The 26,622-nt window shown below is 36.0% G+C and overlaps 1 protein-coding gene across 2 annotated transcripts in view; it reads left to right on the plus strand.

Moving 5' to 3' along the window:
- The window catches only part of TAFA5 (TAFA chemokine like family member 5), a 396,302-nt gene that overhangs the window by 79,973 nt on the left and 289,707 nt on the right, over positions 1-26,622 (plus strand). Inside the window, exon 2 of one of the 2 annotated variants that reach the window (XM_059472669.1) lies at positions 20,060-20,146. The exons of the other annotated variant lie outside the window; for it this stretch is intronic. Coding sequence (XP_059328652.1) covers positions 20,060-20,146 — 87 coding nt within the window. The remainder of the gene's footprint in view (positions 1-20,059; positions 20,147-26,622) is intronic. 2 annotated transcript variants of the gene reach the window in all.

Consider the following 26,622-nt stretch of genomic DNA (forward strand, 5'->3'; position numbering starts at 1 on the left):
AGTGTTGCTTGCTCTCCTGATTACTCAGTGGCCTAGTTTCAAATAATCACACATGGTGATTGCTATGGATATCTTGTGAGATAGAGATTCAGTATTGCTGAGTCAAGTAGAGATGGAAACCCATCTCACAATGCCAGTATGAACATTGTAACACAAAGATGGTTTATATGACAACAAATAAGTACTTGCTGCTAAGTCAGATATTTTATTCTTCAGAGAGACACAGACAGTGTGGACCTAGGCCAAGAATGGATGTAAGGGAATGAATGGACAATGGATGTAAAGGAATCTATGGATGTAAAGGAATCTATTGGACTAGAAGTTATGAACATGGGCAAACATCCTAATGAGGTTAAATTACAGTATACCTACTAAAATAATTTAATAAAATTTTAGAAGTTGAAATCCTGATATAGGGAAAATTCTTCTGAATTATTCTGAGTCACTTTGTGTAAATGAATCAAATACAACCATAAAACACTTAAGCATCTCAAGTGATTTATTGCTTATGCATTATAAGCCATAGAGGAGGGATATGTATGATCTGTTTTAAAAATAAAATTATTTGAATAGGTATCATTTGGGACATGGTACTCCCAAATGAACTTGTTGTAAAGAGCTTACTCATAATAAAATTCCCCTCTATTGTACTATGAAAGTCTAATGTTTCTCATTTAATTAATTTTGCCAAAGAAGAAGGATTCCCAAATGTCTTCAACAAACTTTATATCATAGCAATTTTTAAAGCACTTAACATTTATGATTAGCTTTGTTAGGCATATCTAACAATGCAAGTTCCATTTGCCCCCTTTCTGCTCTGTCTGGGGGTTGTATCTCTGGGGAAAATGCAAAGTCTGGGTCAGTTTATTGATTTAAATTTATTTATAATCTTTTTAACTCTTAGAAAACAGCTTTTTTAATTTATTCAGTCTATCCAAAGTGTAGAATCCATGCATAGAATTAGTCCAAGTATTAGATGAATTTTTTTAATAAGAAAACCTGAGGTTTTATGAACAAAAATTCTTTATGAATTTATTTTTGCAATATGTATTTACTTAAGTGTATGACATAAAACATAATGTTGTTCTGATTTTCTGTTTACATTATTTTTACAGCATTTTTGAAGCATTTACATCTGTTTGAAAGTAATGTTAATAGTATAACATTAAATGCTATAACACTTTTGTTAAAATCAGAAATGTACTCTCTCTTTTAAGAACAATCTACAAGTATGGATGATGTTTTGAAAATGAAATATGAATTTCACAAATCCTCTTTGAAGTACTGTAAACAATTCAGTCATGGAAATGGTCTGTTGAATTGGAGGATACAGGAGCAAACTGAAGCTGCTTAATAACCTTTGATCATAAACCCAATCTAATGTATTTCTCAATATGACTAAAAAGCAAATCTTTTGGAATCTAAGATGTAAATGTAATAGTAAAAAAAATAAAAGTTGCATCTTACACAGCAGCGAAGAAATAAATATCTGTTTTAGTGTAACAACCTCAATAGCCAAAAATTTGGAAAGTAGATAATCTGACTCAGAAGGGAGTAGATAATCTGACACAGAACTCCCTTGCACAGAAGGGAGTTCTACATACAAATCAAAACCAGCAAAAAGTTAAATGTGAGATTAGATACCAGCAATGTTATTTATTTCCAATAATACAAAACTGAATACCTCAAATTTCAGAAAATTATTTATCTGTGCCCTAGAAAACTGATTTACCCACTTTTTGCACCACCCTGGAACTTTCCTTTCATTCAGAATAAGAAGAGTCAGCTAAACACAATTTATCATGTATACCATGGGCCAAGATCTGATCTTGGACTACAACTGCTCTAAGATCTCTACTTTTTTTAATTTATCAAAGATGAGTGAAAGTGGCAGCCAAAAAATTGGTTTAGATCTTAAATGTAAGTAATTATTTTTAGTATGGTGCTTACTGCAAAAGGCCACAGAAAGTGTAGTATTCTAGGATGAAATCACAATTGGCTTCCATGCTGCTGCATCATTATGACAATCAGGCTTTCCCTATAGGGACATCAGAGATCTATTGAAAATATATTGTGAGAAGAAAAGTATGGCAGTATGTAAGCGAATTGCAACATAGATCATTAATACACCAATTATATTTCCAATAAAAGTGAAAATGCATTTTGGATGATTTGCCATGCTAATCATATACTAACAAACAGGAGTACTTAAAATGTAGTCTCCTGAATAGACTAAAAATGGCTGCATTCTTTGGTATGTAAAGGTACTCTTTACATTAAAAGGATATTGTACAAACTATGCTGATTTTGGCAGGGGTAGAGTTAATTTTCTTCATTGCAGCTAGTATGGAGCTATGATTTGGATTTGTGCTGAAAATAATGTTAATAATATAAAGATGTTTTCAGTATTGCTGAGCAGTGCTTACACAGAGCCAAGTCTTTTTCTGCTTTTTGTATCATATCACCAAGGAGGAGGCTGGGAGTGCACGAGTATTTGGGAGGGGACACAGCTGTGACCCCAGCTGATCCAAGGCATATTCTATACTGTACGTCATCATAAAGGCTGGGGGAAACTGGGTGAAGAAGAAGAAAACAAAGGACTCTTGGAGTGATGGTGTTTGTCTTCCCCAGTAGCCATTATGTGTAATAGAGCCCTGATTTCTGGGGATGGCTGAACACCTGCCCACTCATGGGAATGGTGAATGATTCCCTTGATTGGCTTGGCCTGTGTGCAGTTTTTGCTTTACCTATTTAAGTATCTTTATCTCACCCCATGAATTTTTTCACTTTTACCTTACCAATTCCCTCCCCCATCCCTCTGGTGGGGGAGTAAGCAAGAGGCTGGCTGTGTGGGGCTTGGTTGCCAGATGGTCATAAACCACAACGTAAGTGTAAAATGTTTAGGAAAATGTGGGGGTTTGTTTAATTCGCTTATTTATGGCAAAGAAACTGGAATATTTTAAGCAAGACTGCAAGAACCTGAAAATGACCACATGAGTTCAGCTCAATTGTCCATCTCCTCCCATCTCCAACAACACTCATTTGTTGATATTCAAGGGGACTGAAAACAGGACAAGCATATATGGTATGTCATATATACAACTATTTCAGTTTTTCCCATATTAGGTGTTTTTTCTGACTGTGATGTGATTTCTTACATTACTGTCAGCTGAAATTTCTACTCCATACTTACCCTGTCTTCTCTTGAATCCACAACATCACAAGGTGTTTGTTTTGAGAATCATGTACTTTTGTTACCCTAGAGCATGACTGCTGCTAGCTTTATGTGAAACCCCCAAGTTCTTGTAGCTTTATTTGATACTCCCTAAATAACTTTTCATGATATTTTCTTTTATTTTTTTCTTTCTTTCCAGGTTATAAATTGATGGGATAGTAGAATTGATGGTATAATCAGAGGCTGTTTTTAAAAAGTGCTGATATTTGCCTAGCTGCTATTTACATGATAAACGTTCCTGCATATCATTGTTGCTATGGACTTAGTGACTAAGCCTTACAATAATACCAGCTACCAGTGTTTGAGCCTTTAGGCTAATAGCAAGAAATGTGCATCAGAAAACTTTCAATTAGCACTATTTGTAGTGTTGTAACCTATGCTAGAGATATTCTGGTACTGACCTAGGAGTTGGGGACACTTCCCATATCACCCTATTTGTATGACTTTCTTGGAAGACATTATATACTGGGCTCTATCATTCAGGGCTCAGTAGGATTTCTTTCTTTAGCGCTCTTAGAGTGAACCTGCCTCTTCCCCTTTTAAGATATGAAAACCTCAAGTGTCTTCCTCTAATTCAGCCAGATGGTTGAGGGCTGTATATTGGGAGAAATTTGAGTTTCCTTTGATTTCTTACCTAAAAATGTGAATTAGGATTATCCTCCTAAAGTTTAGTTGGTTTTTGGTTGGTTGGTTTCTTTCCATTGAAGTGCTCTTCTAAGTCATGTGAATATGTAAAGGGCATGTAAAGGCAGAGAAGTTACATTCCATTATTGCTCATGTTGTCACATATTGTTAGTTCACTGGTGTACAAAACTCTACACCTTAATGCTGTGCTTTTGTAGTAGAGATTTTACATAGTGGCTGTTGGACACCAACACAGTACCACTGCTATTAAAGCAGCATGGAAGACTTTGAGTTTTTAAAAATTACTGAAATGTGAACAAAGCATTATTTATTAACTTTTTATAAGCCCATATGTATGTTCACATGCATTTTCTGAGCAAGTATTGTTTTCTATAAGAGTGATTTCCTTTGGATTTTGTATTTCCAAAGAGAATTGTAGCATTTTCTTGTGCAGAATTCTGGTTTGGCACACTGCTAACAGCAGTAGGTGTTTGCTAGTATCTCTTACCCTTCCCTGCCAACAACCACAAATGGAATGTTTGTATCTGCTTTGAGCCATGCACCGAATTGGAAACAGTTGTCGTGCTTATATTGTGCCTTCACAATTGTCTGATGACAGCTACCCTGCAGAGTATTGGGGGGGTTTTATGTCTAATTATTTTTACTGCAGCACTGGGAACTTTAAAAAAATGCAGTGAACAAATCTTTGACATCTTGAAGTCAGGAATAATTGTGTAGTGATGAAAATTGAAAAAAAGACAAAAATTTGTTTAGTGTCCAAAAACAACTTTTCAGAAGTACATTCACTTTTTCACCTGGAATATTCTAAATGTTTGAGAAGGACTGATTTCTATTTTTATTTTCATTTCCTTGGTAATTACTATAAATGCTGCAGTCGGTACTACATTTTCCCATGACATTTTCAAATGACCTTTTCCGGTACCTCCTCCTCCTTTCCTGGAAATAAAAAGGGTTGTTATGCATTATATTTGGCTTCTTGGTACTATGCCTAGGAATTTTCTACCAAAAAGAAAGCATAACCTTTAGAATTGACACCTTTTTTTCCACATAAATTCTATTCGTTTAATCAAATAATTAAGAAGAGAAAGAATTTTTTTACAGGTTTACTTTTCTTTAAAAATATACTACAGTTCATCTATCTATAACACATATCAGAAACCATAGATAGTAAGATTAAACCAGATTTTGTATCAAAGCTTTTAATCATAAACTCTGCTATTTGCAATCAAGGTACAATATCTAAAACAAAATATTGTTTTCTTTTTTCAACATTAAACTACTAAATTAGCAAGTATTATTATTGCAAGTATTAGCAACTTATCTTTATTCAGTAGGTACGTAATTTGGCTTCAAAGAAACTTGAAATTTTTGTAAAAAAATTCTCCTGATGTATTCCTATATAATATATATATAAAATTCAGAAATATTTTTTTAAATGTAGCCATAATTAACCTGTGTGTTGGTTTCTGTGGTTGCTCGTTTAAGTCTAAATAAAGCCATTCTACACTATAAGTAATTTTAAAGTTGTCATCCACAAGCAGGCATACTTACTGCTTCTTGGAAATGAGATCATACCCAAGTGAGAAGTTGATTTGATGAGATAACATATTTTAAAGGGAAAAGTATCTGAGTTTGAATGAAGCTGCTTTAGGAATAGTACTCTAATGTATTGCTGTGCTTTATTGCCTGTATTTTTTCACAAAAGGGAAAGGTGCCTGTGGCTGTAGCCATATATATCAGAAATATTTGATAAATTGGACAAAAAAATTGGTGTCTGGAAAATGAAAGTCATATACACAGTGCCACAAGTATTTTGCATGAATATCCTTACAAATATTGAATTGCAAAAGTTGGACTTAAATTCTCATGACTATGAACAGTTCTGACTACCCGAGAATGTTAAATACTGTATGCAAATAATCAATGCGTTTACATAATTAATTGTTGTAAGTTGTTGGCTGGCTTTGTTGTTGGTAGTTCACAAAAGAATATACAGATTTTGAAACAGATACTACTTAAAAACTTTCATAGGAAATGCAATTTAAGATTATTGAGAAAGTCATACAGTTTTTTTTCTAAAAATGTAGAAGGAAAAGTAGTGTGCACTTCATCATAAACACTGTGTGGGATTTCTTACATGTCTAATTAAAATTCTTTCTTTATACATCTGCTTTTTAGAATTTCTTAATTTCTTTTGTTCAGCAAATTTCAACAAAAACCAAAAATTCTGCTTACAGAACTTTGTTTAGATTTTAATGGGTTTGATTTCATTTTTCAGTGGAATTTCTTCTGTAAAGTATATTTCCTTGGACTACTTCTGTATTTTTTCCTAATGTGAGGGATTGCCAACAACACTGACTAATGGTGCCGAGCAAGGCACAAATGGTGGCTTCACAAAGAACACAAAGAACCAAAGGCAGAATCTTGCAATCAGCAAGTGGTAGTCCTCAGCCGAGCTCCTTGGCTCTTGGCAGATGAGTGGAATCCCTGAAGAGCTAAAAAAAAAAAAAAAAAAAAAAAAAAGTGTAGAAATTGTTGTAGAAAATCTGCTCATACCAAATTAACACAAATGAAAACAAGTACTTTACATGGACTCTGATAATTGTATCATAAAAGTTGTAATAAAACATTAAGTGCTGTCACACACAGAGTGCATACATAAACCATCCTTAAAAGTGGACATTCGAAATACCATAACAAAAATAATACATTTACAAGCTATGGGAAGCCATCAGACCCAAGAAGATAATAACCAAGTATAGGGCTTTACTTGCTGTCCTCTACTCCCAGAGAGAATGAGCATAAAAAGTAGAAAAGTTACATGGGTATCTGGTGAATTTTGAACGTGGAAATCCTGAAAATAAGAGAGAGAAATTCCAAATGAAACGCCTGCCTATTTTTCTAAAGCCAGGATAGCTCTGTGGGCATGTTGGGAGTAGGAACCTGAGGGAAAAGATAAGACTGAAAGGAGAGGAGATCTAGGAAACCTCTTATTTCCCTGGTGACTGAGGTACATAAATCTGCAAATTTAGATGTTTGGGTTTTGGAGAAGTCTTGGTATTATGTGCTTTTTTGCTTGTCTGTTCTGGCTAATATCTATTATACTCCAATAATTCGTACAATGAGCTCAGTTTTAATTCAGGTGCCTTCTTATTACAAAAGTTCCATACACCCTCAGTGGTTTCTCATGGGCAGATCCTTGCAACACTGACTCCTTCTTCTTCACAGCACAGCCAACCAACGCCAACATCTCTTCTCCACCAGCTACCCCACTCTTTTGTAGCACTCATCCTTATTGGGCACAGCTGTGGCCTGTTAAGGGCAGGGCTGTCCCTAATCTTTGGTGATCGGTACAGCTGCAACTCCTCAGGTGTGAGACTGCCTTCTGCACTCTCTTTCTTACATTCTAGCACTCCACAGCAGGGTACATTGATCAGTATAGGAACCAAAGGAAGATAAAAAAAGTATTTCATTTCTTCTACTAAAACATTTATTTTCTTACAGAGTTCTGCTGCAATTGCACACATAAGTTTGGCAGGCCTTTATTCTGATTTCTTTGTATAGCACAGAATAATGGTAGCAACAGTTCATTAAGAGGCTACCATGCTAAAAATTAATGAAATCTTAGTATTTTTATAGAAGCATTGTAGATTTTATTCTCTTCTGGTGGGTAAATATTTTATACTATCATGGTCTAAATGTTTATAGCTGTCTGCAACCCCTGAATATAAGCTATTTATTGCTTTTGCTACTAGTTTCATGTCAGGATAGAAATGTACCAGTGGGTATGTCTTGTGTATTAGGATGATGCAGATTTGTTTATAGTTATGGAATAATTTTAAGAGCCTGGTGGTGGTCCATGAGGGTATACTCCAGGGTCAGATATGAACTCATTTATTTGTTGAATAGGCTTGGTCCTTGTTTTTTAAGCTTTACACAATGGTTTTCTGAAATACTAGCAAGTCAGGGGTACACAGTGCTTCTGTGCAGACATGCTTTTAGTGTGAGCTGTTGAGGCACAGTGTTCTCTGGTGTACAGTAAACACAGGAATACATTTCTAAGACTATTTCTAATGTCCTTTCTAAGAAGATTAGCATAGAATCATAGAATATAATCATAGAATATGCTGAGTTGGAAGGGACCATCAGGACCATCGAGTCCTGGCCCTGAGCAGAGGGCCCCAAGAATCACACCATGTGCCTGGGAGAGTTGGCAAAACGTGTCTTGAACTCTGTCAGAGTACCTTTACTTTGCTATCAGCACCCTACTTCTGCAGGGGACTCCTGGTGGCATAGAAGGGAGTACAAAGGACAAATTGATGATGTCTTCTTGTGTTTGTATGTGATATGTAGAGCTATTCAAATCTCTTGCAACAAATTGATACTTCCAGTAAAAAAGGAATATCTGATCAGGAATTAGGGTTTGTTACTTACACTGAACAGCTGTGGATTGCTGGCAGTTAACACTCTGGGTTTTTTACCTTATTCATTTCTGTGACTGAAGATGTACAAGAATTGGCCTCTTCCCCGGGAAAAGACTTCCTGTGGCATGGTAATGATTTTTCCAAGTAAAATAATTAGTTAAACAGTGTAAACAAACAAACAAAGACACCAAACAAGTATTTTTACTATAAATTAGTAGCATTTTTGGTGTTTTTTTTTAATAACTTTGATAATTCACTTTATGCTTTCTACAAAGATACATCCGCAGTAGATATATGATTCTCAGTTACAAGTCAGCAGTATAATAAAAGGAAACAGGGATCCTCAAAATGCATTGTGCTCTCACCAAAAATAAACAGATAAATCAGAGCATCAGTGGAATTCTATGAATTTGGAATAGTTACTTGCTTGGCCAACTTGTCACCCTTAAACCTCTTTTTCTGCAGGATAATGAAAAATGAAACCACAACACTCTGATTAAAATGGTAGTGCCTGGAACTTTTTGTTAATATAAGCATATGAATGTTTCAGCTTCTGTACATCAGACTGATGCTATGACCAATTTGTTTTAATTTGGGGGAAAATTCTAAATGCTCATGTACTTAGATATTGTTTTAGAAATTAAAATCATGGATCTTTTGCTAGTAGATTATTAGCTTTTCATAGAGAAACATAGAGTGATGGAATTTATGTTGTTGATTATCAGGTATTTATTGCAGTCTGTGGTGGGAGATGGTCAGTCTGGATTTCCTTAAACAATTCAAGTCCAGCAGAATGCTTGGCATTTGTTGCTAGCTTCAGGCATTTGTCTTGACAGAAGGAGCAGAGCAGTGATGAAAGCCTATCTGCACAGTGAATATTACACGTTGTAATGTTCTGTAATTTTTTTTTTCCCAAATAAAGACATCCTTATACAGTGTTTCTTTGCCCCACAGTTTAAGTGAATTTGAAAGGTTCTTCAACTAAACCTTAACAGAATTTATTCACTGTAGTTCAAACCTGAAGTTCTGCTTTTTTGGTTGCATCTCAGTATTCCTTTCCATCTCCCCAGTTTTCAACTTACAGTTAAAATTACCACCACAAGGTGGAGTTCTGAACTTTCCAGCACGGACAATCTCCTCATTACATCAAAAAGGAGCAAATGTAAATTCTTCTTAACTATTACACTGCAGCCACAGTGTCTGTCATAGTGGTTGGAACAGCTGCAGGGCCTGTTGTTGTCTCATTGTCAGATTTAGAGAACTTCTTTTTCTCCTGCAGGTACTGAGCAGTGTTGACTATGGCTCAATAAACCTGGGCCAGGCCCCAACACATGGCAGTGATTTGGATTCTCTTTGGAGTGCCAGGTGCCAGGACACTTAAAAAAAAAATTACTCGTTTTTCTGGCTTCTGGACTTATTCAGAGGTCAGGTGCAAACATGTTGGAGGTACCAACTGCCCTGGGTACTTCTCCATACAATCCCACACACCCCACAACTCTGAAATATCCAGCTTTTCAGCATATACCTCTGGATAATAATCTTAGTTATTTTTATGACCTTAAAGAAGAACTGAACCATACAGAACAACATGCTCCTAACAAAAAAATAACAAAACAAAGCAATTTGGTTTCAAGGGTAGTCAAAGGATATCCAAAATCTTTAAAATTCTGAACTACTGTAATCAGCCTGCAGGACAAGAGAGGAAAAAAAGAGGGGAGAAAAAAATTAAGAAGGTGTCTTCCCAACAGATAGTTCCTCTGCAGAGAAAACAACAAAGATGTGGCTGTTAATCATTCCCAGGAGATGGCTCCCAAAGCACAGAGTGCCTGCATTCCTGGATGCAGACACCACACTGGTGTCCCAGCCAGCAGCACTGTCACACCATTAGCTAATCCTATGAAATCCACCACTGAGAACATGCACTGCAAGGAGTGTATTACTGGTATAGTACACACAAAAAGCCACAAATAGGGGAGCAAATACATCCACATTGTAAGTAGCAACTGTTAAACAAATGCAATGAATGTTCCTATTAATTTTCTTTTAACATCCCCTGGTCAGATCTGTCCTTATCTCAACCCTTTGAGCTTCACAGTGGGTGCCAAAAAGGACTGTTGTTTTAAGCTCAGCTGGAGATAAAACACCACACAGCCACATTCTCAAACCTCAAACCCCCTCCCTTGATGGGGAGGTGAATTGAAGTAAAACTTTTACATTGAGGTAAGAACACTTTAATAATTGAAAATACAGTAAAAAACAACGATAATGGTAAATAATAAGAAGAATTATAGTAAAAAGAAGAAAAAAACCACAACCAACCAACCAACCAAGTGATGCACAATGCAATTGCTCACCACCTGCTGACAGATTCCAGACCTTCCTTCCTGAACCCAGGTTGGACTCCCCTTCTGAGTAACTCTTCCAGTTTATATAATGGACGTGATGTTCTCTGGTATGGAATAACCCTTTGGTCTCTTTGGGTCACCTGTCCCAGCCAGGCTCCCAGCCAGTTTCTTCTGTACTCACTGCATAAGCATGAGAATAGGAAAAAGAAGTCTTTGACTAAGGATAAACACAGCTTCTTAGAAAAACAAAACTTCTGTGTGCTATGATCACCATTCTCATTCTGAACCTGAAATGCAGCACTGTAACAGGTACTGAGAAGAAATGAACTACACCCTAGCTGAACCCAAGACATTGAGTTACATCTGAAATTTGCAAGTGCATTTATAGGTATAAACATATTGTAGAAGACAATAACTTTGTGGCTATTTAAATAGTCTCTCTAGAGTTTAATGCATTTACTGCTGGTTTTAAACCTGGACTTTTAATGTAATCTCGTCATGTATATGCATAGGTTGCAGTCGCAGATTTTTTTTCCATTTTTTCTATTGACTAACAAACACAAAATACATTGTTTCATATGATCTTTTTCGTGCTTACAGAGAAGGAATTTTGTATCATATAGACACTCAAGTGTTTTGGAAAGAAAATATACACTTATTACCCATATAAAAAAATGAAGTTTTATAAAGTGGGATTTAGTAAAATTAGTTGGCTGTTTAGGAATTCTATTATGCATGCTTAGTTGTTGAGAAGAAATTATTTCTTGCTTTGAAATTCTGACAGGATTTTCAAGCACATATAGATTTATCAAATATATAGTTTTGAAGGAATTTCTTTGTCTTTTCTACAAGTACTGGTTTATAAAATTACCAGTGTTTATAGTTTCTTCTAAATGACTAATTTTACATATGCATAATTCCGAACTCAATTTGAATAGTTTGATTTATGTCTCTTAAACACATATCCCTAGAGTCTGAATAGGATGGCAGCACTCTTCTTTCACGAGACAATTAACTGATGGAGTTGATTGGAAGGCTTTGAGTCGTTGAGCAGCTGCTGTGGTGGTTGTGGTGCTGAAGGGACAGCTCATGGCAGGGCGAGGCAGCAGCGCTGCAGCAGGAGGACAGGGCAGGGGCCATAGAAGGCATTAGAATACATTAATTATATTGAAATTGTCAGAGAAGAGTTTTTGAAAGTCCTTTTATCATAAATATAATTGATTATAAACAATTCTTTGTAGGTTCTTCTTTATGGAACACGCTACATTCTAGGATCATGGAGACATTTAGGAGGGTTGTGATTAAGTCCTTGCTCAAAATGAATCTGCTTTATTGCTTAGGAGAAAGCAAACCAAGATATTGGGTACTGGGGCTTTGTTATTTATGTATCTTCTTTTTCCCTTTATTTTGTTTTTTTAAAAAAAAAAAAAAAAAAAAAAGCATGATGTGATATTGTCTCTCAGCTTCCCTGCAATACCTCTTTTTGTAATGTCTGGAATGTGATTTTACCCTGTTATCTTACTCATTATTGAGGAAGAGTTCAAACTATTAATCTTTAATTAAACAAAATAAAATCAGCAGAATTTTAAAGATGCAATTAACACTTTGCTCTTATTTTCCTTAACCTCTTTACTCAGTCATTAAGAATTTAATCTCTGATAATTTGAGCAAAGTTTGAAAATCCTATTGATATTTTCATTTTTATATGCTATATGCATGCATTTAAAAATGTTCCTTTAAACTTTGTTTTAGCAATAAATACTGTAAGCTGCCTTAGCTCTAACTTTTGTTGGTGTTTTGCAAATATCTATTTCTTAGAAATAGACCACCAAGTAGGTGTCATTGTTGTCCTTATCAAATAACATAAATTCTAGATAAAGATTTGGAGCAAGAAAACATTATCCATGTTGCTCATTGTCAGGATTCTTGTGGAGCTGACTGCAGTAAAATTTCTGTGGATGTGGAAGCTCATGGAACACATCTTTGCCATGGTGGTCTGTAGACCCATGTGTTAATTAGTATTGCATGCTACTGCTCAGCTGAACAGCAACAGCTTCTGTCACTCCCTTCTCTCAGAAAGAGTCTCCTTCCATTTTGGTTGAGTTTTGACTAAATTATTATGATGAGTCAAGATAAAATGGGCACAAATTGAAATACAATTTAAATTTTTAAATATTATTATTTTAAGGGTGTTTGGACACTAGAAGAGGATGTTCACCAGGGTTCAGTGCTCTACATCCTCACAGAAAATTCTGAGTTACCTGTATCCCCAGCTGACCCTGATCTGAGCAGGGAGATTTGACTAACTGATCTCCAGAAGTTTCTTCTAACTTCAACTAGTCTGTGACTCAAAGACTGTAAAATGAGAGGAAATTATCTCTGTTACCAAGTGAAATGAAGCTACATGAAGCAGAATCATGTTTTCATTTGAGATTCTAGGTGATAGCTAGCAGTGACTCTTCAAACCTTTCTCACTCATTGGGCTCTTGTTTTTTGTGTGAAAGTCAGAAAGGCCCTGTGTTTTCCAGCAGTCAAGCACTGACACAAAATAAACCAAGCAAAATCAAAAGTAACAGAACATTACTCCACAACTAAATTTCTGACTGTATTTTAGCATTGTCATATTATATCAGAGATTATTAACACAAAGAATAAAAGTATCACCTTCCACAAGAGTGAATGTGCTTCACATGCCATTCTCTAAGATCTTCCCCCCTCTATGCTGTTGACAGTCTGTTAGCTCCTGATAAAATCAGCACAATGCTGATCATGACCAAATGCCAAGAGACATTTTATGTATTTGGGGTTTTTTTTCACCGAGTCATCATGACTCCCTTCACTGATTTTGTTGATGGTAGTTGTCCATTTTAAGTGAAGCCATCCATTTTAACTGATACAATTCTGAGACTCTTCTCATTGATATGATCATCCTGTGAGGAATGACGAGTGCTATTGTCTAAACCATCACCACTATCTTGGGCTCCTGCAGCTTGCCTAGATCCATATGTTCATATTTAACTGCTTAACTTTCAGTTTCCAGTATGGGATTCCTGTGGCTTTCTTCATTAGTGTTTGGCCAGGCACTCCACACACTTCACAGCAGAGGGCCCTTGCTAACATCTTGTAAGTGGGCTCTCTGGTACCCGCTGTAACTTCTGTAGTCTTTCTTTCCAGATTGTCTGAAAAGCGTCCTGCAGGCTCCTGCACATTCTAGGCAAAGGCTGATTTTCTCATCAAGTAAGGATTTTTCTTCATGTGTGCACTTCTTGATTTGCCAGACATGTGAGCTTTTAGTCAATCCTTTATATTGTCCCTTCTAAACTGCACATAAATATAGCTATTCTAATAACCTCTGTGCCAGTGAATATGGATTTTTTGTATAGGGGACTGTACTCCTTCTTAGTGGGAGATATGCAGACTGCTATTTCAAAAAGTCAAAACACATTTATTGATACTATTATGGCCTTTGTATAATTTCAGATAACAGAACAGTTTTCCCCAGTCAGCTTATGTATGTGGGAACAAAGTAGGGCAAAGAACCTGTTCTAACCAGATAACATGGCCTGATTTCAGCATTAGGAAATAGTCCCAGGGGGGATTATATCTCCAAGAGGGTGCTCTAAGTGGAAAGTCTTCCTTTAGTCCTTTGTTAGAAACAATTCCTACACTCCTGTTTGACTGCATTTCACCTGGAATTAGGAACTATTAAATCCTATCATCCTTTCATTTGAATGCACTTCCATTTATCTCTACCCAATCCCTGTGTCAACAGTGTCAAAAGGAATAAAAGGAGACAAATTTATGGACATGTCTTTTGTCTTTCACACTGGTTTTTTCTTTGACATTGGTTTTTATGAAACAGAATGACCCACAGGTTTAATAAGAGAAAGTTTTGTGCATGTGCAAACATGAACAGATAGTTATGATGGTAGTGAACAGGCAAAAAAATCTGACCCTGTGCTTGGGAGAACCAGAGAAAATGAGAAACTATTCCTGCAACTGAGCTGAGCACCTAAGCTCTTCAGTATCAAGAGTCTCTTTTTCTCTAACCTGATAATTTTGCTAATGTACAGTCTATCTTCCTATTACTTTGGTAATAAAAATGATAATAAAAATTACCCAGAAGTACCAACGCATTGCAGTTTTCTGGTCCTGTAGTGAGAGTATGAGCAGCTTAAAGAATATTTTATCTAAATTTAGACCTTGATGTAGTCTGTAGGGAACACATATCTGATCTCTAAGAATAGGATGTTCCTTAACATGCTAAGGTTGCTAAAGGCAGACATCTCAGGAATTTCCAGTCCAAATAAGGATGTGTGAATTTAAGTGCGCACAGAAAGGACAGAGGGAGGGTTGAAAGACAGACAATTGATGGGGGAAAGAAGAAGAAAGAAAAGAAAAGAAAAGAAAAGAAAAGAAAAGAAAAGAAAAGAAAAGAAAAGAAAAGAAAAGAAAAGAAAAGAAAAGAAAAGAAAAGAAAAGAAAAGAAAAGAAAAGAAGAAATAGAGATGGGGAGAGAGGTGATAGGAGATTCTGCAATAGGAGTTTTTGAACAATAAGTGATCTGAATAATTGTTTGAACAGTGATCAAATGCGTTAGGCTCAAGTGGATCTGAGGACACTGTCTAGCCTATCCTCTTATGAGAATTAGGATCACCTCAATGGGATTAATTTATTCTTAAACATGTGTTGAAATGTGGATTCACTATCAATAATAAACAGCTCCATTATTTATTTAATTTTCCTGACAGATGAGCTAACAGTTTTCAGTTAGTATCTAATGTAAACCCCCTTTCCTATCTGGTAGCTCTAATTAAAACCAGGTCTAATTTATCTGCATCTTTCTTAAAAGATGAAGCCATGAACTGAGAAAAGTGCTGTTGTTGGAAATTCAGGAGATACTACTTACCTTGTTTTCTGTTTCTGCCAATAAATTCCAATATTATATTTCACTTTGTTACAATAATACTGTATTTTTTGGATCACTATTCACTTAGTGATCCACCATACCATCATACCATTTTCTATTATTTATGCAGTTGTCCACAATTTTCTCTTTTTTAATTGTTTGGCACTTGAGAAAAAAATTTAATGTCTGTGCTTCCCCTTTGCCAAAAAAAAGACTAATTGCTGTGTTCCTAATTTAGAGTAATCCTGTTATCATTTGTTCAGATCTATTAATCCATTAAATGACTGCAAAACGATTCTATCTATCTATCTATCTATCTATCTATCTATCTATCTATCTATCTATCTATCTATCTATCATGTCTCAATATCATATATTTACATGATAATAATATTGAATATATGCCATATTCTCTTCTCTGATATTCAGGTGTAAATACACTTACTGCAGTTGTCCCTCCAGATCTGACCTCATTACAACTAGAAATACAGTGTGTGTCCTTTTATTGCAGAAATAGTTTACCCACAAGAAACTATTTGGGGAATACAGCAAGCCTTTCTTTTTGTTTTTTTTTGGTTTTTTTTTCTTCCCTTTGTTCTCAAAACAAGACTTCTCTGTATAATGTACATTATCTGAAGGAAAATATTTAGGTATCAAAGTCATGTTCTGGATATGATGCCTTCTGTTCTGAATGAGATGATCAGGGAATTCTCTTTCATTGCTCTCATATATCAGTACCAGTTATGGTCCATATAACTGTCATTGTTTGAGTAACCTGCAAATTTGTTGCTGTAATGAAGCTTCCAGATAACAAAGTTATTTTTCTTTATTACGTCAGTGGTTGGATCTGCAGCTGAACAGAAAGGCTTATTGTGTAAAGATCTGAGGTTATATGTAACAAATTTTGAAATGCTGTATATGGATAGGAGAATATAGTCATGGTTACAGCAGTGGGCAGGAAATCACAGTTTTGAGTCTTGGCTGTGCCACAGACTTTCTGTGTGACTTTGGACAAGCTACCCTTTGTGCATTAGCTAATAATACTATCTCTATCTCCCAGGGGTGTTGTGAGAATACATTCATTAATGTTTGTAAGGCACTTGGATGCTATAGCAATGAGGCCATATAAGCACTTAGAGAAACAATCCATTTTTGCAACAATGTGCATCTCCCTGACTAAGGACTTTTTTGTTGGAAGTTTTTCATAGATGCTTGTTATGAATAAATGCACTTTATAATGATACAGTGAGGTTAAACTGCATTTTGGCGTGCAGTTTCACTTTAGTATTCAGAACAGGTGTAAACAGTCATAAGTTAGAAAGCTGTTCCCAAAGAAAGAGAATACCATTTTTAGTCAGACATTTGAATAAAAAAGATATCTCTCCTGATTCATCTAGCTCAAAACATGGAGGATTATTTACATCTGTATCTGTCTTGCAAACAGTTTATTCTATTTTAAGCACTTCTCATTACATTGTCTAAACTACCTCCTCAGGCAAGTAATTTCATTGCCTAATTGCCTTTAAACAGTTGGCTCAAATGTCTACTCTACTTTTTCCTTGTGGATATAGGCTGTTCTTTCAGTCTGTCCTTTCTTTCTGAAATAACCTTCACTCACATGTGTGACTTCAGACACACCACACAGTTACACCAGGCTAACAAGGTGCTCATGGGAGGTAAATTGGTAAGCCACTATAACTTCATTTTAAATTTCCTGGCTGAATGCTGGTCAGTGTTAAAATCTGAATGTGGGGCTCAGGACATAAGCATCAAGGAACAGAAAAAGAGTATACAATATTCCCAAGGCTTTTGGAAAGGACTTGGTGAGAGATTTCCAAACTAGGGCTTGTTTTGTTCTTATTTGTAGACAGTAGTAGCAGCAGACACACTGCACAAGTAAGAGATTTGGAAGAATGTGAGCTGTCAGTAAGGACAATGAAGAGGGCTCTGCAACTTTTGATGCTCAGAAAAACAGATATCTGTTGTGCTTCCATGCAAAGCTTTCTAATTTAGTGGTTGAGTGCAACAAAAATGCTTATGAAATTATCATTAGAAGATATAGAGACTCTGTAAATGTCCCAATGGTGGGCACATACTATGTCCTTTCCTACTGCATTAAATGTAGAGAATTGACATGGTCTTGAAAAGTATTGAACTGTAGGAATTCAGTTAATTGCACTTAAATAGAAGATGTAAACATACAAAAGAACAGGCCTCATTCAGGCTGGGGTTCATGAGGTTGCTTTCTTGCCATGAAGTCCATCCCTCCACTATTGTTGTTTGAATATGCAGTGAATAGAATTGCTTTTAATAACATTCCCATAAGAGTGACAGTGTAAATGCTTCTCAAGATGAGTATTATATTCTGCTATGGTTGAGGCTTTCCTCACAATGCAAGAGAGAAGAGCTTTGTAATTTTTTTTTTCCTTTTCTCTCTGAGTATTGGGGATTGAATAGGGTTGATGTCCTCTATTATGCACATACATAACATACACTATTCTGGATAGAGGAAGTATAAAATAAAAGAATATACCATTGCAGTCTTATAAAAGCTTACCACAAAAGGAGCCACAAGCATCAACTCCCAATCTTCACTTGAATTCACAACCATCAGGCTGCTCCCAGTGCCATGTGTTCTTATTTTCTGGATTTAGCAAAACACTCAGTACCATCTTGTCTTTCAGATTTTCCATAAATGCAGGACCTTATTCTTAATCAGAATTCAAGATTCTGTAATTCAAATTGATGCATTATTAGAGAAAAAATTATCAATGAAGTCAAGAGAGGAAGCTTCATTTCACAATTGTTAGTGGGCCAGTATTTTGTCTCAGTAGTTGTACACTCTAACACCTTTTCAATTTTTGGTTTATTCATGTCTCTGGTTATTGAACATTATTTTAGTAAAATCCATTGTTACCAGAAATTTCCTGTAAAAATACTTTGTCATAGTGCAGCAACACTAAAATATCTACCAAAATATTCAGGAAAACTGTGACTCAAAGGAATATTTTTATCTTCTCAAAAAAATAGGAAATATTTTATATTTTGTGTCAAATTAATCCTCTTTAAGACATGGTATGAATAACATAAAAATAATTGGGATGCTAAAGATTATTGTAGTGTGGAAAAAAAATTAAAAGGAAAGGATACCTGTTTTCAAAACTCAGTTCTGGCAGTCAACCAATTAAAAAGTATCGCCACTAACAATGGAAAATTCAAATTTCTGTTAAAGTATTTTTGTTCTATGTTGTGTCTGTCAGAAAGAAGATGACACATATTTGGTAGTATACCTGGAAAGAGAAAATAAAACAGTAAAAAGTAATGGAACTGTTACTGTATTCCTCTTTTTTTTAAGGACTGCCTTCTTGAGAATGCTTTTCTGTATGAGAAGCAGCAGGGTACATAATCTGGAAAGAGTAAGGCCTTTCTCTTTTGGCAAAGTAAATTGCAGCTATTTCTCACAAAAGGAGGTCATTGGTTGTATAGGGATTCTATACATTCTGATAGGACATGATTGATAAAGATCTTCATACCTTTGGAATGTCTTTAGGATTGATGCCAGTTGCACATGTTTACTTCAACCAAATAACTTCTGATTACTTGCAGATCGCCTTGCTGATCCCTCAGGGGATACTTAATATACAATTAGATGTTATCTTGCTCATACTATTTGATATTTCAGCACACACCTGCTTCTTATATCCCCCCATTTATTGCTCTGAAGTGATTTTGAAAACAAAGCATTTTAAAACCTTATGGTTCCTAATGGAACAAAATAAAGATTTGTTATGTGTAGGCAAAGAGAAAACAATTTAAAAAGTAGTTGTCATTCAAAATAAATCCAAGATGTCCTTTTTAACCATAGCAATTATTTTACTAATTATACTGCTTTTTACTAGTCCCTCGATTATAGAAGCAATTGTCATGTGTTTTGGGAATTCCATCTGGTCTGACAGTATAGAATTCAATTAGTTTTCTGCTGGAAAAAAAGAATTCCAATCAAATTTCTTCATAAAATTAAAAAAAAAAAAAATCACAAAGCTGCACTTGGATCCAGTATTTAGCCTGTATGTTTTTATTTAAAACAGTTTTACTATGAAGGCTATGACTAGGTAGGTGCTATGTACTATACTATAACTACTTCATAGGAGAGATATAAACACTTAAAGTCTTTCAAAGAGAAAAGAAGGTGGGGAGAGAGCCTCTACCAAGCTTCAGTTGTGTCAGAGGTGACTGGATGTTTTTGTTTACATCTGAAATGGTGCAAAATAACTCTTCTAACCAACAGTAAAGGTCAATTTTGTAAGTACTGTTCTCAGCATCTTGAATTAGCTTTCTCATAGAGTAGGATGACTGCAAGGGAAACACCAAAGTCTTCAATTCTAGACCTTCAGGTGTGCACACTGTTAGACCCACTAATGTTATAGCTTGTTCTGTGTTCATTTCCTTTTGCATTTTCAGCCATGATTTCAATTGAATCATTTATGGTTCTTCCATTCAGATTATAACAGCTATTTTGGAGCGGATAACCCTCAATGGCTGTATATGAGACATTGCCCGGGGTGCCTCCAAGATGCTTTTGAGCTGGGTAAGGAAATCACTGAGTGTTGACACATTCTCAAAGCACTATGGCATGGATTGAGAGTAGAGTTTATAAACTGTGTTACTGACCTATTATTCTGTTGTTTACTGACAGAATAGACTTCAGTTACCTCTGAAATTTTAAACGAAACAAAAGAAATATTTTTCTTTTAAAAAATGGTAACAAGTATTTAAAAAAATTATTACAGTATCTAATCTGTATGTGGTAATTCATGCATAAAAACTTCAATTCATCATTGCCCACTTCTGATAGGTCTACTTTAAATATAGTAGCCATTCAATGTATAATATTATGCTAATCTAACATCTATTACCCCTGTATATTAGTACACTGGTGTGGTAAATAAGACAGATTTTTATTGTGACTTTAAGGTCAAAGCTGATTCTGCAGGCATGTCTTAACCAATCTGCTAGTTTAAGATTTATACTCAATTCAAGCTGTAATGCCTGTATCATCTTTACTATCTATATATTACCTTGCACACCCCTGTTCAGTCAGGAACAATTAGTTATCATGGCTCATCTCCCCTTTCATTTATGTACAGACAACTGAAAACTTAAGGGCTTGTGAACTTTCACCTGTGGAGTACATAGGCTGTTGATGTGGGACTTTCACTGAGTGTACTCTAAGAAATCAGAGAAAGCTTTTTATCTCTTGTTTAAAAGCCTGAAAATGAGTATGATGATGATTGAGACATTCCAGCACAGGTGTGATGCTAAAACCTCCAGGACTTGGCACTCTATTCCTTCTCTGTTTAAGGTTAAGCAGTGTCCAAGGAGAGAGTATATTCTGCTGTAGAGAAGGATGTTTTATTTCTTACAATATTTGTATAATGCTCTTTGTAATGCTTTGGCTGAAATGCAGCTGAATCAGCTACAATATCTCCATGATTTTTACAGAAGTTAGTTCAGGCTGTGCACTGTCACTGCCCCATGACCCAGGGGTCATATTTTAGTACTGGTTTTTTGTTAAATGCCAAAAATCCAAGATGCTCCGTTTCATGTGGTAATTAAAGTTTTCTATTTCAAAATAATGTAAGCATGCAGAAATGTTTCCTATTAGAACAGCAGGATTTAAAACAAAATCAAAGAGGTTGTTTGGCACTTCAAGTATGTTTAGGTTTTGTGAAAAAGGTTTTGTGAAAAAGGTTCTACGCAGTGGCTACTTTCTCAAATACAGTGAGTTATAGGACTCCTGATAGAAGTAAATTTCCGACAAAAACAAACAGACAAGCAAATAACTAATAGGTTGTGCATGCAAGAGAAAGTTCTATTAACCTACAGTTCCTGCCATTATCCTACCCAGGTGTAAATACAGAGGCCTCCAGTGTGTTAATTCCACAGCGTCCAATAAAAACCTGAGATTACCTTTTAATAATACAATTTCTTCCAACTGAAAAAAAAAATGTCTTATACCATTTAGTATTAACTGGCCACATTTAATAATAGCTAGAGATTTTCACTAATACTTTTTCTTTACTATCAAGTGGACTATATTATACATGAATGGCTTGTAAAATTATTGTTTTATATTTCAGAATGACAAACAAATTTCTATACTCAGATTAAAGATTTATATTTAACAACCACTTCACCTTTACTTATTCCTGAATACAGACCAAGAAGAAACTTTTTATAAAATTCTCTCTTTTAATGTCATAGTCTGCTAATCTCTTGAAAACACGAGAATTATTAGGTTAAAAAGTGCCATAGTGGTAAACCCATTTTAATTTATATGTAAAATGTAATAACTGTTAATTCTGTGCATGTAACAATTTTAACTGTTTATTTAAGATTTTGAATAATTTTAAACCATCTGCACTTAACATTTGTCTGAAAAAATATTTGTTTCCCCTTTACCAGCTTAATAACAACCAAAGATTACTTCTCTCAGTAGTATCACCCAATGTGCTCAAATATTAGAGTCAGTTGTTGTCTCTTCCCTGTATGTTCAGAACCCGTTCTACCTTACTGTGGAGGAGCCTGGTGGTGTTCAGGATATGCACCACTTTTGCTGCAGCTCCCTTTTATACATACTACAATAAGAATTGCTAATGGAAAGAATTCAAGTGGCATAACTTCAGCTCCTGATCAATTTTTGTAACATTCAGATTTTGAAGAATGTGGAAAGTCAAAATCTAAAGAAATGCAAAGGAGGTTCTCTGGTTAAAGTTAAAACTACAGGTCAAAGAGTTCATTGCTTGAGTTGCCAGTGAGTATGAGTTTGTATAGCAGAATTCATTTCCGTAGAATTGTTTTTGTTTTTGTTTTTTTTTTTCATTTTCCCCCTCCACTAAGATGGAGGAAAACAGCAGACATTACAAATCTGTTAGCTTATTCACTTTTCCATGCAACACTGGTGTTGGCCATTCTATAAAGGCTTGCTGTGACACGGCTCATAGAGTTTGTGTGTATTCAGCCTGGCTTTCTCTGTGGGTCTCATTCTCAATTAAGAACTTACTCCCTGAATGTTGCAGCATTTTAGTTGTGTGTTTTTAAGCTAGACCCTCAAGAATTGATGCTGGAAACATGGATCATAACCACATTCCCTTAATTTCATGTGGTTAATCATCACAGTTAAAATACAAATCCCTTTTCTGAAAATAAGACTGAACACTTTTAATTCAAGAAGTGTTTAAAAGCCCAGATGATCTTAAAATATATAAAAAGTAAAAATATCAAGATAAGCCCTCTGAGTTTAATTGAGATTTTTGTGAATAGCCCTACAGTCATTGGAATGTTTGAGCCAATGCCTTGCACAGTCTTAACTGTGAGTTTCAAGAGTTTGATGCTCTCTCTGAATTATCATAAACTCACAGAATGGTTTGGGTTGGGAGAGACTTCCAAAGATCACTAGTCCAAGCTCTCTGCCATGGTTAGGGACATCTTTCACTACATCATGTTGTTCAAAGCCCCATCCAACCTCATCTTGAAAACTTCATTTTCATTTCAAGACAATAATCTTAAAACGGAAGGCAGATAGAAAGGTCCTTAAGACCTTGTCCAGTCTCTCTTTGAGATTAGTAGTTCTCTTTGTTGCTGTAGTCTGCTATTTAGGGTGAATAAAAGCACAGTTTGAAGACAGGAATGGATGAAAGCCATAGATAAATGAGAGAAAAAACAAGAAGCAGAAAAAGGATGGGCGGACACTTGTGCAGTAATACAAGTTCTCCATTAAGATACACGGGGATATTTCCATTAAATTCCAAGTTTCTTCTTCTGCTCAAATATAAAACTAGCCACAGGCAGCCATAGCATATGTAATAATGTATAATAGAAATCAAATCACGACTTTCTTAAGACATCAGAATATTTCTTTCTGAACAGGTTGTATGACAACTTGGTACATCTTGAATTTAAAAAATAAAATAATCCATACTTTGGAAGGCAAGAATGAGTTTCAGAACTGCAGATTCTTCACAGAAGAAATGCTGCCTGTCTCCCTCCTCATTGGCACTTCATTCATCACAGCTCACGTATTTTCTCATATGCATACTGGCATTAGAGTTCCTTAGGATCTGTAATGGTGGCAAATACCATCAATGTACAAGCTGGATTTTAAGGCTCTAAATTTTTCAATCCCAGATGCAAAGAGGTTTTTTGTGTAGAAAATTCCCCAGGTCATAATGCTGTCGTTGTTCTCAGTAGGAAACCTTAATTGCAGAGCTAGTTGGATAGGAGTTGGATTAGCTGGCAGAGTGTTGTCTGGAAAATCTTTCAGCTGTGCAATGTTATCACTTCCCCTACGTCCCTCCGCCCCCACCCCTGAGGATTCCTAGCCTACTGCATTTGGTGAGATACATATGTTTTCCCCAGCTACAGGAGCTGTGAAGGGTTCCTCTGGGATATCTAAGTATAAATACCCAAGTGTGTCTTCAGTTGCTAGGTTATTTTTAGTCAATGGGTGGTTACCAAGTCATCTATAATTGTGCTGTTAAATATGTCAGAGCAGCTTCTGCAAATTGAGGTGCTCCCTGTAACAGGTGGAGCATATAAAGCAAAATGAGAGAGGACAAAAGCAACATTTCAGAACTGAACTGATTTATATAAGGGGAGATTTCTTGGTAGGCAGATGTGAGGATGATGATCCAGTATGGATGAAGGAATATGGTAGCAGTGTTTGACTGCATGTGGTGGCCTAACACCTGCTGATAATTAAACCTCAAATAAGCCACTCCCCTTTCTCCAGCCCCCATCTGGTGAGAGAGGGAGAAAAACAGACTGTGAGTTGAGACAACAATTTACTGAAAGCAAAGAGCAGTGGCTTAAGAAATGCACAGTAGCAGCAGCAATATTAATAACAAAAGTATTTGGAAGAGATGGTTCTTTACACACAAAGGGTGTTCACTACCACCTCAGTTTAGTTCCACATGGCTGCTGAGACAAAGACAAGATGGGGAATGTTCCTGCAGCTCAGAAGCAGCTCACAATTATTCTTGAGACTAAGGCAAGGTGGCGGACACTCCACAGCCAGCATTCCCCAACCCTGAGCCTGAGACAATGAAAAGCAATGATGGACAAACCCCCAAAATCCTCTCCATCATGCTGCCTGCTTTCTGCACTGCTGGGGTTGACTGTGGCCAGCAATGCTTGGCTCAGCTCCTGCCTGCGCAGCCCAGGCTTGGCTCAGCTTGGGCTCAGCTCAGGCTCTGCTGCTCCATTCCCCCGGCTGCTTCTCGCACTGATGCCGTGGCACAGACTCGACGGGGCTTTGGAAGAAACAGAACAAAATGGTGAATTTCTGGAGTTTCTTCCCTTTTTTCCTTCCCCCGGAACGAACTGCCCTGGCAGCGATGGTGTGAGCACTACACAATAGCAATGTGGCCAGGCCCCAGGGCTCTGGGGGCCTCCATGAGCAAACCTAGCACACTACACTTACACACAGTGCCTGTGCTGGAGCATTGTGTGATTTCAGATATGTGTTTTGGGAGAATTCAGGGGTTCAAGGGATCAGAGTGGTCTCACAGGACCTCTAACTTAGCTCCTTTTTTGGTAGTGGCCAAAAGCTGTTGCCAAATGGTGACTGCTGTGTGGGAGAATGTTCAGTGAGTTCCCAGTGGAAAACTGTCTACATTTGGCTGGCCCAAATCTTTATAAACAGAAAAGAGGAAGAAAATCATATGTGAATAGAAAGCCAATAAGATGGTAGGAAGAAGACATGAACAGCAAAATAATGCCACTGAGAAGCAAAATTAAACAAAATTATTTAAAAAAAAAAACCCCTAAACTGTCAAAAGTTCTAAGTAAACACACACTGTTAGCAAGGAGATTACACAGTGGTAATTCTAAATTAACTATGCTGTGCTATCCCTTTTATGAATCTGCCACTTGGAGACAAGACAGGAAGCAGCATATAATCTGTCAAAAATATTAAAGATATATTAAGTATCACCTACTCTGGTAAGTCAAGGGAAAAAAATGAAAATTTTAGGTGTTCATGGAAAGAGATAATCAAATGTATGTGTGATTCCTATGGTAGCCGCATCATGTCACGAACCAGAGATCAATAGCATCTCTTTAGATGTTAATTTCTACTTCTGTGGCAGTTACCCAGCATCAGCTGAAGACCAGGAATAAAATTTTGAGGACTGCTGTAGTTGTGCCTAGCTCAAAAGTAAAGAAATGCCAGCCAACCATTGGTATGCAGAGAAAAGAAGAGGGAAAAAAATGCTTAAATGCTGCTAAAACTAATTGGTGGAAATATAATTGTCTGTACTCATTCCTATATATTCAATATATCTTATATTCTGGTTAGATTCAAAATGGAAAAGGATTTATTATGCTACTGCAGGCTTATGTGAAAGATGAACTGGGTGAATTTCAACAAAATAAAATGTTAAACTTAGCATCAAAAGAAACATTCCAGCTGAGAGAACCACTGGGCTGGAATAATCACCTCAAGTGGCTGGTGACTATTGCCTGAGTAACTCAAAAGTGACAAAAATGAAATCCAGTGGGCATTGGCAAAAGTTTGGTCTAGATAACCTAATAATAGCTATTGTCTTATTTTTTTTTTCCAAAGCCAGAAGTAGTTTCCAAATTCATTACTTAAAATAGGCTAACGTCACATCTTGTGCTCCTGCATTTAGATCTGCATTGGCCATGCATAATTTGGGGGTTTATTGCATGAACAGGAGTAAAATGGTTATGCAAAAGGCATTTGATACAGCTGGAAATAGTAGGACTTTATTTCTAGGTATGTGGAATACAATCTGATCATGATTGTTTTCCAGGAATTTTAGCACATCTTTATTTATAAAATATCTCAGTAGTGAAGAATAAATCTTACAGAGTCTGGTAGAATCTTTTCACAAAATTAAATGCAGAGTATGGATAATTTTTTCAAGTCTCTATACTTGAGCAAAGGCTGCTGTTTTTGCTACTGAGTTCCAGTTTTAGTAATTCTGTAGAACTCAACTGAATTTTTTGTAAAAAGAAAAAATGAGCTCTAATTCCAAAAGA

The sequence above is a fragment of the Ammospiza nelsoni genome, chromosome 5, assembly GCF_027579445.1.
Source record: "Ammospiza nelsoni isolate bAmmNel1 chromosome 5, bAmmNel1.pri, whole genome shotgun sequence".
NCBI lineage: Eukaryota > Metazoa > Chordata > Aves > Passeriformes > Passerellidae > Ammospiza > Ammospiza nelsoni.